Raw genomic sequence first — 13472 nt, forward strand, 5'->3', positions numbered from 1 at the left:
TAAATAAATTCTGACGGGTTCTTGGAGGTCAGTTTCTGGAGAAAAAGTAATGGCTTCAGCTGCCTGGAGAGACCAATGAAACACCATTCTGTTCTACAATGGTTGTAGGGCCAACATCATAACCTTTTGGAATAAGTCCCTTAATCCTCTCCTGTTATTAACACTCTAGTCTCACATCATGCAAATGTTCCCAAGTTCTCCAATGTCCATAACAATTAGTAATAATACTCTTCTAACAAAATAAATAAAACTTTATAATGAAACACTTTCAAAAACGTGTCTGACATACACTTGACCACTAGGAATGACCCTGACAGCAGTATCCAGAATTGCTCACGCCTTAATCAACCATAGCTACTTCTAGTATTTGGCTTTTCCTCTTCCAGAGAACAAGTCTGTCCATGACAGCACAGGCACAAATCCTCCTTGGATGGCAGAAGCTTTTTTCTACAATGGCCACATTTGAAAACATTATTTTCTCTTCTGTGGAGTATCTGGATGTTCCTTTCTTATAAACCATTCTGACTAGAGTGTACTATTATAAAACAGAACCGATAATGGAACTTCTGCCCTAATTTCAGTGGGAACATCAAGCAATTGACAACAAAAGGAGGCATTTCCTCCCATGCATCTGATCAAGGTGCTGTAGCCATTCTCGGATTCCTGAATATTCTTAAATGTCCACAAACCAAAACATCTTCCATACTGTGAAACATTATCATTTTTGTAAGGTATCAAAATTACTTTTACCTTGGAAAGAAAGTCAAGCTTGTGGAAAAATCGAAACTCTCAAACATGGATGGTAAGAATACAAACTGACCCAACTCCTGGAGAAAAAACTGGCAGTACCTACAAATATTTTCAATTTTCAAACCCTCAGTCCCAGTAATTCCACCTTTAGGAATCTATCCTCTGAAATACTTGCAAAAATGCCTGAAGACAAATGTACAGGATTTTAGGATAGCATTATTTGTAATAGTGAAAAAAAAACCAATGTAACTGCCCTTCAATAAAGAAAAAGTACGTAATTTATGGTACCCCATTCTATGGAATACTACACAGCTATTAAACAGAATGAAGCACAATTTATAGGTATTGACATGGAAAAATGTCAGTGTCAAAAAATCAGAGTAGAACAATATATATCGTGTAATTCTACGCTTGCAAAAAATGAACAGTACATGAAAAACTACAAAAACCTTATGTGTACCTCGTGTATATATTTGTATATGTGCACAGAAAAGTATGCAAGAACTTGAAACTAACTATTAACAGTGATTACTTCTGAATGGTGAATATGATGGAGAAGAGAAAAAGACATTGATTTACTCTATATTATATACACTTAAGTATTGAATTTTATGAGCATGATCACATTTTAATTTTTGAAAAAAAGGAAAAAATTAATCTTTTAAATGACTCTTACCTTCAGTCAGCTGTTCGAATGATCCTCTAGAAAGAAGACTTGAGAACGATTCTATAACCGTGCTTTTTTTCCTGTATCTACAGGAGTAAGAGAATAAGTAGCAGGGGAAATGGGAAATAGAAAGAAAAAAGTAACAATAAATCAGGCTGTGCTCATTTTCATTCGACATTCATTTCAGTCACATCACACCAAAGAGTCACTGAGGAGGAACTCGAAACCCTAAAGTCTCTAGGGCAGAGACCACCCGTTTCAATACTGCACACCCAGCACTGGGCTGACATTCTGTGGGCACCATGCTTACTGAACACATGAGTGGACAACCCCACACAAAACAGTGATTACTAACCCTGCTGAGCACCTTCCCTGATCTCTGTGGCTAAAATCAATATTCTGTGGTAAAAGTCACCACAGGTTAAGAAAAGAGTTAGAGGGGCCAGCCCGGTGGCATAGTGGTTAAGTTCACACACTCCTCTTCGGCGGCCCGGGGTTCACAGGTTCAGATCCCAGGCGCAGACTGACGCACCGCTTTGTCAAGCCATGCTGTAGCAGCATCCCACATACAAAATAGAGGAAGATGGGCATGGATGTTATCCTGGGGTTAATCTTCCTCAGCAAAAAGAGGAGGATTGGCAACGTATGTTAGCTCAGGGCTGATCTTCCTCACAAAAAAAAAAGAATACAATATTTGGAAACTCTCTTCATTTGCAGGGCTTGCGACAAAATCGCATAAGGATGTAATTTTATCAATGTTAAAATTCACCAATGCTAATTAATAGCTTTTGCTAGGGTCTTCCTATAGAGAGAGGAAAGATTAAAATAAAACTAAAAATCCATCTCATTTTCACCACCAAAAGTATTCAAATATGTCCCTTTTTAGACAAATAAAATATTCCCTTCTGTATTTGCAGTATCTCCCACATAAAAGAACGTGTCTTGCTTGGCCTGGACTGGCCTGCAGTTCCTAAACTCATCCACCACAGGAAGACCCTTGAGAGGTGCTTGCTGCTAACCCCACTGAAATCGCCCTCAGCCCTTCTCTGTAGCTCAAGTTACCAAACAGAAGGAATCGATGCCAAGTGTTTGGTCAAACGAGAATCACACTATACGTCCTAAGAGGAATATTTTTATCTCTATTACATAAAACTATATGAGGCCAGGAAGCTTTGACGCTCAAGTTAAAAGTCCTTTCTAGAGACAAAAGTCACAGTTCTTTCTAGAACCGTGGCCAACTTCAAACACAGAGCTCTCAGGGAGGCGAACTACATTCATTCTGTCACACAGACATAAAGGTTTGTAGTCATATCTCCCGTATTTAATTACTCAGTTCATACTTTTGGCAGGTTTGTAAGGCGTCCTTCATGGCAGAAATGCCATTTTGGATGTCCTGTTGCTCGAAGGTCATGACGGCCTGCAACACCACAATGGTACTGTAGCCCAAGGCATGGTACATACTCTCCTTAGCCCTGAGGACAATACAGGGAATTAGTACGTTTCAATTCAACTGAAAAGCATTCAGGTCTTGTCCGATACGTAATCACAAGAAATCCCAGTAAATGCGTGTCAGGACTTTCACAATAATAACCCTTACTCCTTCACCATAATCACTGAAATAATACAGACTGTGAAAGACATGACCTAAAAACCTCAACATCAAGGACTTTCTAATTTAAGTTCACACGGGCAGCACAAAATGTTTCGAGTTCAAGCATAAAGCGACACTATGCTTTTCCCTCTTTCAGCACAAGGGGGCAGCCTGCGGATTCATTTCCAAAAACCCATTTCAAAGCAAACCAATTTTTCCCATTTGAACAAGGGGCAGTGTACTGTCTTTAGCTCTGAAATAAGTGCTCAAATAAAGGCCATTGGAAATGCATTTTGTGATGGAGAGATTCTGATACGTTTTTTGGAACGATAAAGACTCACTTAAATCATCCCTCTCCTCTCCCAGCCAGAGGCCAAGAGGAAGCAAGATTTTTGCAATAAGTTAGGTCGGTCCCAAAGGGCCCTGACAAAAGTACATTTTAGTATTTAATCCCATTATCTGAGATTCCTGATTAAAGTTCTTGATAACTCAAATTATCAAGTTATCAGTGAGAATGGCTTCGATTTTTAAGGACATTAATTAGTCCTAATGCATGGGACATCCCAGATTCTCAGGCTGTGAAAACCTTACCATTTCTTTTCTCAAAACTTCTCAAGCTATGTTAATCAGTTATTCATAAGATTTGAAATATTAATGCACGGTTTTGTTTTTAATTCAAATATAATGCACAATAGCCTGCTGCTATGCAAAACAAATGCAAGCCACATTATGCTTTTCCCCCATGGAACTAGCCTAAACCTCCTTTGGTAATTTGCAGTTTGTTCTGAACAGTGAGAGCACTGGCTGCTCAAAAAAACCACAAGGAATAAGAGCAGCCCAAAGTTAATCATTAATTGTGGTTTTAAACCTCACATTTTTTCAAATGAAAGCTCCTTTAAGAGGGAAAAAAGTACTCAAGTGGGAAAAACCATGTTTAACAGTGAAAGATGCATAAAGGTCAGAGAATATAAAATGACTAAATACAATACTAAATCATTTATTTTCATTCCATATTATGTCCAGCTGGGTGTCAGTGGCAAAGAAAACAAGGAGATTTGTTTGAATAAAAAACCAAGAAACAGACAGGCAGGCTGAGAGAGGAGAGACAAAGAAAGAAAGGCAGATAGAGAGGAAGACAGAGGGAGTAGTGACAGAAGATGGCGAGACAAGGAAGTCTGAGAGATTGTGAAGGACAGAGGAAAAAAGGCAGGAGACAGGCAAGGTAGAGATTGTGAGAACTGTTGGAAACAACACTGGACAATTTCTTCCGTCGATGGGCTTCACCATCTACTTTATCATCTGTTCTTAACTCTGAAATGCTAACTGATCACCACTCTTCAAAATCTTAACAGAATTACCACAGCAGCTCCTTAGTAATTTAATTTCTAAAATTCAAAGCCAATGACCTGAGTCATGTCATCCTACTGACCACTCAAAGGAATGAGATTCCCACTTTTGTGCCTAAGGAACCTTCTAGAAAATTATTATAAGAGGTCTAAGCTTCATCAAAATAAGTGACTATGTTTGAAGGCGCAATGTAAGATTATTCTTGTCAAGCAACAGTCACACTGTAGAGTTGAGGACTGAGGTCAAAGTGAGGCCCAGGGAGAAGGCTGGGCACAGGTTTTGCTGCCACATTTTAAAATTTAACAGGTACTATTAATTGAAATTAAATTGCTTAACTTGTTTATCACATAAATAGGGAGTCCCAACAATATTTTTATTATCTTAAATTTCTTTTTCACCCTCTAAGATGAGCATATTCTCATCCCCATTTCAAAGGAAATTTTTCTCAATGATATTTAAGCTTTAAGAAGAATATCCGTAAATATATTTCACTGAAGAAAGCACAATGAAGCTCTACAAAACTACACAAGATGATACTATTTGAATAAGTATAAAAATTAAAATATGAGAATCAGAAATTTTCTGAATAAAGTTGAAAAGATAGATTTCTTAACTGGATATTAAAACTAACCAACAGTAAGGGGTCTCAACCAAATTAGCTTATAAACATTCAGGTGGAAATGCAGCTAAATTAACCAACAAGCATGACATCAAAGACAGAATCATCAAAAACATCTGAAAAAAAGACACTATCTAAAAGAAATAAAGTTAATTACCATGGTCGAAGCAATTCTAAGGCATCTGTAAATTTGTTATTTAGAAACAAGTCCAATGCCACTGCACATTCTTCTAGGCCACTCTTGAGATCCACCTTGGCTGATGGTGACCTGAAAATCAAGAAAAAAATACATAGAATTTCTAAAGCTTTACCATTTAGCAAGTTGTCACAGGGAGAGCATGTGTGTATATGTGTGTGTGTGTTCGTACTTGGAGACAGAAAGATAGGCTGGAATTCTGCCATTTACTACCTGTGTCTTGAAGCTCCAGGAGCCTGACTTGCTTATCTGTAAAATGGGACCACCACCACCTACTTTATGGAGCTACTGTGACGATGGAATCAATTGACAAGTAATGCTCATAGTGTTACCGCCCAAAAAGGGGGTTCGTCTGCTCGCCACAAGACATGCCAATAGCCAAGAGGCAAGGTGGTAGGAGAAAAAGGACTTGTTTATTACAGCTTGCTAGCAAGAGGGAAGATGGCCAACTAACGTCCGAAAAAAAAAACATCTGAAGGGGCACAAAGCCTTACAGCAGTTATATAGGCTGGTGGGTTATAGGAGAGGAGGTTAGGAATGTTGACTTTCTGGTGTTACAGACTGGGAGTGCCACACCAGATCTTTCAGTTTTCATTGATGATGGCTATTAGCATAGATTCTCTGTTCCAGGGTCATCACATTCCTAAGGAACTCAAAAGATCAACGTTATCATCTTATCACAGCTGGGAGGTCAGGCACAAGCAGGGGTCTTAAAATCAACATAGCAGTTAGATCTCCTGGAGGGTGCATATCCAGCTGGGTTAGTTTGTCAGAGGTCATTCAAAGTTATGACATGGTTTCTTTTCTACAATGGCTTCCTTGGTGTCAACCTTGTCTTGAGCCAGTATCAATAGCACTAAATAAACGATAGTTCCTCCCACCTCACTCCAAAGACCATAGGTGTGGCAACTACCCATATTCATGGGGGAGGTGGAAGTTATTTTGTTTTAGTTTGATTACGTAGGGGAAAAAATGTGCTTCAGTGGAAAATCGCATTGTCTGGAATCTAGAGGAGATTCCTTCAGGTTATTTGCTTTTGATTCTATGGGAACTGTCTTACAACCCTGTAAATTGTCAGTAACTGATAGCAATGCAAAGTAATTGTCATCTGTAGACATGTAAATTCTGTCCTGGCCAGTAGAGGTTCCCTTCACTGTGGAAGAAGCTAGTTTTGCCTGAATTTGCATATTCATTTAAACATTCCTTTACTCCACATAAATTTGTGCTGTTTTGATTTCTGCCTAGTTCCCTCATTGATTAATGAGTTAAGTAAAATCTTTAACATGTGTTCATCTTTATATCTATATGAGTCATGATTTCACCCTTTTTTTGAAAATTATGTTAACTATTTATGATAGAAATTTTGCTCTTTAAACCTAGAGCCATCTCTAAAATGTTTTGTGTAACAACTTTTAACAGGAAAATATTTCAGTAAGTAAATGAGGAGTACAATAATTTATTTAAAGTACTTCAAGTTGAATTTTCATGCCACCAACCTCTCCAAATTCATTCTTTCAAGCATGAAAACAAAACCCACTTCAGTTACTTGTCCACCAGAAATGGGTTCTGAAGGTACTGCAGGGAACCACTCTGCCCCAGGTCTCATCATGGCTGGCTTTTTCCTGTTCTTCAGATCTCAGTCCAAAAATCACCAACTCAGAGCTGCCTCACTGACCCCCCTCTACTCTGTCTGAGGGTTTTGTCTGCTCTAATAACACTTATCACCATCCAAAGTATCTCATGCACATATTTGTGGTCATGCCTGTCTTTTCTTCCTTCTCTAGGACAGAAATACAAGGAGGTTGTTTTTGTCACTGTTGCGGCCCCAGTATCTTCCGTCTAGAACAGAGTACATACTCAATAAGCATGTTGAGTGAGTGGATGGGTGGGGGGGTAGGTAGAGCTGCTTCAGGTAGAAACAGAATTCCTCATGCCTAGAGTTTGAAGGCATCTCTCCTCCAGGTTGGTGCAGAATTAAGACAAGCTCCTGGTGGAGGGGTAGCTGGAGAGCTAAGCATTTGTGATGGTTGATTTTAATTTCAACTTGACTGGTCTAAGGGATGTCCAGATAGCTGGTTCAACATTATTTCTGGGTATATCTACGAGGGTATTTCTGGAAGAGATTAGCCTTTGAATTGGTGAACTGAGTAAAGCAGATGACCCTCCCCAATGTGAATGGGTACCATCCAATCCGTTGTGGGCCATAACAGAACAAAAAGGTAGAGGAAGGGTGAATTTGCATGCTCTCTCTGTTTGAGCTGGGACATCTATATTCCGCTCTCTTGTGCTCCTGATTCTTGGGCCTTCAGATGCAGACTGAATTGCACCACTGGCTTCCTGGTTCTTCAGCTTGCAGACAGCAGACTGTGGGACTTCTCAGCCTCCATAATCCCATGAGCCAATTCCCATGATGAACCTCCTTACATACACACAAACATACATACATACATCCTATTGGTTCTGTTTTTCTGGAGAACCCTGACTAACACAGAATTGCTTTGCCCTTAAGTTTCCAGTGAATGAAGAGGTCAAATAAGAATGCAAGGGGCCGGCCCATGGCTTAGCGGTTAAGTGCACGTGCCCCGCTACTGGCGGCCAGGGTTCAGATCCCGGGCGCACACCGACGCACCGCTTCTCTGGCGGTGCTGAGGCCGCGTCCCACATACAACAACTAGAAGGATGTGCAACTATGACATACAACTATCTACTGGGGCTTTAGGGACAAAAAAAAGGAGAAGGTTTGGCAATAGATGTTAGCTCAGAGCCGGTCTTCCTCAGCAAAAAGAGGAGGATTAGCACGGATGTTAGCTCAGGGCTGATCTTCCTCACAAAAAAAAAAAGAATGCAAGGAGTTCACAAACCTCTCACAGGAAGATTTTTCACAATAAAGTTCCTTGGTACCTCCCATATCAGTCCCTCACCAAATGTTGTCAGTGTTACTTCCTGAACATCTCTTGCATTTATCCTGTTTCATCTCCTCTACTCAGTCCAAGTTAGCCATCATTTGTTGCCTGTGTCTGCAGACTCATTTCTCCCTCTATTTCCTATCCTTCCCTCCCCCTAATCAAGTCTCTACGTAGAAGTGATTCATGGGATGAATACTTATGGAGCTCTGAGTACGTGCCAGGCAGCCTCCTAGGCGCTGGGAATACAGCAATGAGCAAGACACACAGGATTCTGGGCTCTCAAAGAGCTTTCATTCTCCTCCGGGAGAGGAGCAGACTTACAGAAGGAGACCAATAGCTGACTAAGATCATCTCAGATGGGGATAAGTAATCGGGAGAGAAGCTGGTTTGGAGGGATGGAGGTGAGGCCTGACATTAATGAGGATGGTCATGGAACGCTCTCCAAAAGGGTGACATCCAAGAGCTGCAAAATGGAGCCAGCCATGGGAATATCTAGGTTAGGAGGAGAGGGAGAGGTTCTAAGCTGGGAATGTGGTGAGCAAGGCGGAGAGTGGGAGAAAATGAGGAGAGAAAGCAGGCAGAATAGTGGCAGAGAGGATGGATTTTTATTCTGAGAACAAAAGGAAATATTTTGGCTCAGAAATCCCCACTCTCTTGCTTTTCTTTTTTTTTTTTTGTGAGGAAGATCAGCCCTGAGCTAACATCCATGCTAATCCTCCTCTTTTTGCTGAGGAAGACCGGCCCTGAGCTAACGTCTATTGCCAATCCTCCTCCTTTTTTTCCCCAAAGCCCCAGTAGATAGTTGTATGTCATAGTTGCACATCCTTCTAGTTGCTGTATGTGGGACGTGGCCTCAGCATGGCCGGAGAAGTGGTGTGTGGGTGTGCACCCAGGATCCGAACCCGGGCCGCCAGTGGCAGAGCGCCCACACTTAACTGCTAAGCCACGGGGCAGGCCACCCCCCTCCCCCACTCTCTTTATAATCACTCCTTCCTTCAACTATTAGGTTTTCTGGTTGTACCTCCCACCTGTTCTCTTAATCTTCACTCCCACCCGTTCTCTCAGGTTACAGCTCATCCTTTATTAGCAGGAAACAGGCTGTGAACAGATACTGGTCCCCTTGCCAAACAACCACCCACCTCTGCATCTCAGCTGGCCAAATTGTCACCTGGGAGGATGCACTTAAATGCCCCAGCTTACAGGGATAAACGAACTGGCAGCTCAGCACCTCCAAACACAGTAAACTCAACCCTTCTAAGTGGTTTACTAAGATGTTCACATGAAATTAAGACCCCCCTCCACAATACCGGTGCTACCAGGTGTTCTGCAAGGAATGACCAAAAGAGGAAGTTTAATCTCAATCAGAACTTCTCAAACATCTCTTGGAGTCAGCTGTTCTCTCCATCTCCACTGCAATTACTTTTTGTTTGTTTGGTTTTGTTTTGTTTTGTGAGGAAGAGCAGCCCCGAGCTAACGTCTGTGCCTATCTTCCTCTATTTGGTATGTGGGATGCCTGCCACAGCATGGCTTGACGAGTGGTGCATAAGTCCGCGCCTGGGATCCGAACCAGCAAACCCCGGCCTGCGGAAGCAGAGTGCATGAACTTAAACCCCACGCCACCGGGCCGGCCCCATCCACTGCCATTACTTTAATTGAGACTCTTATCACCTGAAATCCAAATTCTGAAACAGTTTCCAAGAATGCCTTTCTACTACTGCTTTGATTCAGTGGTTCTTGAACTTCAACATCCATTACACTCACCTGGAGGGCTTGTTAAAACACGTTGCTGGGCCTCACCCCAAGTTTCTGACTCAGCAGGCCTGGGGTGGTCCCAACAAATTCCCAGATAATATTCATTCTCTTTAATTCATTCTGGATACCACTCTCAGAGCACTCTTCCTAAAACAGATGCTCATCATACTGCCTCCTCCGATTAAGAACCTAAAATGGCTGCCCACACCTACCACATGAAGTTCAAACTCCTCTGCCCAGCCCCACCATACTTGTCCAAGTAATCTGGAAGGATGAGCATGGCTATTTAATAACAGCCAACTATCTGGCACCAGGATCATCAACATGTGTGCTGAGAAACAAAGGCAGTGGGTGCTACGAGCGCGGTTGTGAACTTCCAAGCCCTACGCAAATTACCAACCCTGTGTAATTCTCCAGGAGCCGTGGGTGCTCAGCCCATCCCAGAGGGACCGCACACTCATTCTTGATCTGTTGGAGCCCCGCCCAGGGGCCTTTCTTAATATACATCTTCAGTAAAGTGAAGACCCTTTCTTCTTGTTTCTAATTTAGAGGATATGTCCATTTAAAGGCAGAACAAAGTTTTTAGTCTTATATTTTAAAAAGTAAAAATATACAAAACCATAAAGAATTTGGGATTATACTGGTATTATCACTTATATTCCAATTCCATTTCTTCCTTTATTAACTACTTAATAAGCTTGGTTGCAAGCAAGCTACATTTAATGTAGTGGATGAGAATCTGGGCTCTGCCCACCAGGCTCCTTTTACTTATTTCCTGCCTCCACCTTTAGCTATCTATGACCATGGCAAGTCACTTTTCTTCCCTGGCACTTGGTTTCCTTATCTGTAAAAGAGACCTAGTAAAAGTACCCACGTCATAGGTTGTGCTGTTAATACACATAACGTACTTAATGTACTGCCACACAGAAGTCCTCAAGTAATGTCAGCTATTATTATCATTATTTTGTAAGTAACTGAATAGCCTTCAATAATTCAGAGCCATCAAGTACATAACTAAAGAGATTTATTTTAATAATAATCTGTTTATTTATCTAATCAATTATACAAGACAAGTTTTGCAATGATCATAGTGGGGAAAGAATAATATATCAATATGGAAGATAGAGGAGGAATAAAAATAAGTTCAGGGCCGGCCCCGTGGCTTAGCGGTTAAGTGCACGCGCTCCGCTACTGGCGGCCCGGGTTCAGATCCTGGGTGCGCACTGACGCACCGCTTCTCCGGCCATGCTGAGGCCGCGTCCCACATACAGCAACTGGAAGGATGTGCAACTATGACATACAACTATCTACTGGGGCTTTGGGGGAAAAAGGGGGAGGAGGATTGGCAATAGACGTTAGCTCAGAGCCAGTCTTCCTCAGCAAAAAGAGGAAGATTAGCATGGATGTTAGCTCACGGCTGATCTTCCTCACAAAAAATAAATAAATAAGTTCAGCACATTTGAAGCATTATTTTCTATAAGGAGTTTTTCTTTTTTAAAACCTTACTGACTATAAGAGCAAACAGAAGTGAAAGCTTAGCCATTTGGAATACAAAGGTTATATTCTTTATAAGACAGTCAACATGTCATAATTTTATTATTTATGAAGATTTGAGCATGTGTGTGTGGTAAGGGGAGAGAAGGGCTATTATGGATCAACGGAGCAGAAGGCAGACAGAAATTCTGGATTCTTTGCTAAGTGCAACCAGAGAAAGTTTCTACTTTATTCCAGGGCCCAGGATCTTCTTTGACTCAAGAGCCACAACCAAAGATCTCCCATATGTACTGATTCCACTGAAACTGTGGTCCTAGATTAACCACATCTCAGACTCCTAATGCCATTTTCAACTATTTACCTGGAGATTTTGTTTCTACCCTCTGAGAACTCACAATTTATACTCACTTATGTTGGGTAGAGAGATAACTGGTGACTTTTTTCTCCTCTTTCCAAATTATCTGAACTCTGTTCTGTTTACTTTTATGATTAAAAACTGATTTATAAAAATCTTAAAACATAAAAAGTAATATTTTAAAGAAAAACAAAAAAGTCTTATCTCCACCACTTTCCAGCTCTGTAACCTTGAACGACCCACTTAACTTCTTTAAGTTTGTTTCCTCATCTGTAAGATGGGGATAGTCAAGGCTGCTGGTACTATTTTATAAGGTAGTTATAAAAATCAGGTATACTCATGGAAATAAAAGTATAAGCATTTATATATCTTGAGGCATTAGTATAATTCTCCAGGGAGTATCAAACTGCCCAGCCTCATCTGATAAGAACCACATATACACTTATACTTTCTGATCTGGCAAAGTTTCTCTGCACTTTGCTCATAATCTGATGACCTACTATTACCATATCTGATTCATGAGACCTGTTGATTACAAGACACAGAGGGTATTTTTATGACATGTTAAAATGAATAAAAGTCTACAAAACCAACATATGATAATGCTGTACTTCTGAATTCTTCTCAAGTTTTCTTTACATTTTCACCTGGCTTCCTCTACTTAATAAAATCAATTATTTAAAATAATTATGCACCCAATTGAATAGTTATTAACATTTTAGAACTGTCCAAAAGCATCTCTAATACGAACTTATTTTAAATCCACCTTTATGTAATAAAGGCTCAATAGTAATCAGTTTTTCAACTAAGGATAATGGGCCTTGTCAATGCTGATGTAAGTCGAAAATGTTACAGTAGCTACCTAGGAAACTAGTAGATGACTTAGAAGGTAGCAACTGTGAGGGAGGGACATTTCCTCCCACTCCTCAGACTTCCTTGAGGGCGACTCGTCTGAATTAACACTCCTGGACTCTCTCCTCTCTTTTCACTCCTCCTCTGGGAGAAGAGTTATCTGATTGGTGAGTTGGAAAAAAAAACTGGGCATGAGTGGCCCAGCCCTCTCTTGTAGAGAGAGGAGGTGCATAATTGTTCTCCGCAATGCAGTGAGCTCAGTAGGGCAGGCTCTACTCCACCACCAACACCATCCTCACAAGGGAAGCTTACAATTCAGGGCCTAAATTTCATTCAGGGTATGTCAAAAACCCATTTCTCCATGCATCTAAGCTGCATCCTCTAATATAGTCTTGAAGAATAATAAAGCTGAGAGCTTGATCTGTATAGATCAAACCAATAACTCAACTGGCTCTAGATTTAGGCCACAAAGAGACAGTTCTTTCAAAGCAAGAACTAAGCACTTAAGATTTGTAGGCACAGAATATTAGCGGGACAAGACTTTACTCTTCAGAGACATTTACCTTTACTACTGTGTGTGGGAGTATCCAAGGTTCTTTTCCAAGCAAATCCAAGATCTATCTGTACTGAGGACTCCAGATCTCCCTGCCCTCAAGAGCTCAAGGCCAACGTGCCTCAGGTCTGTTCTGTGTGGAGTCCATGGGCTCAGAAGGACCTATGGCTGGTCAACCAGACTGCAGAGACTCCTGGTACAACTTCTCCTTAACTACCCAAGGGAGAGGAGGCACCCAATAAGTTCACAATCTATGGTGGGCTGTGTTGGACAGTAAGATTTTTAGGCAAGTCACTTAACCTCTCCAAGTCTCTGTTCCTCATCTATAAAAAGGATATGAGGAGATGACAATACCTACTCAACGGGTATTAACACTGCTGTTATCAGGAG

The 13472-nt window shown here is 41.0% G+C and overlaps 1 protein-coding gene across 8 annotated transcripts in view; it reads right to left on the reverse strand.

Moving 5' to 3' along the window:
- Positions 1 to 13472, reverse strand: part of TTC39B (tetratricopeptide repeat domain 39B) — a 134494-nt gene that overhangs the window by 49925 nt on the left and 71097 nt on the right. For 7 of the 8 annotated variants that reach the window (XM_014792402.2, XM_087444614.1, XM_087444615.1 and 4 more), the window contains 3 exons: positions 5132 to 5242; positions 2758 to 2889; positions 1427 to 1503 (listed from right to left, as the gene is read on the reverse strand). In XM_014792402.2, the coding sequence (XP_014647888.2) occupies positions 1427 to 1503; positions 2758 to 2889; positions 5132 to 5242 (320 nt within the window). Of the gene's footprint in view, positions 1 to 1426; positions 1504 to 2757; positions 2890 to 5131; positions 5243 to 5383; positions 5773 to 13472 lie in introns of those variants that run through there. The other variant, XM_087444613.1, reaches the window with a different exon arrangement.

This window comes from Ceratotherium simum, chromosome 20 (assembly GCF_057802395.1).
Source record: "Ceratotherium simum simum isolate JZ-2026a chromosome 20, ASM5780239v1, whole genome shotgun sequence".
Lineage (NCBI taxonomy): Eukaryota > Metazoa > Chordata > Mammalia > Perissodactyla > Rhinocerotidae > Ceratotherium > Ceratotherium simum.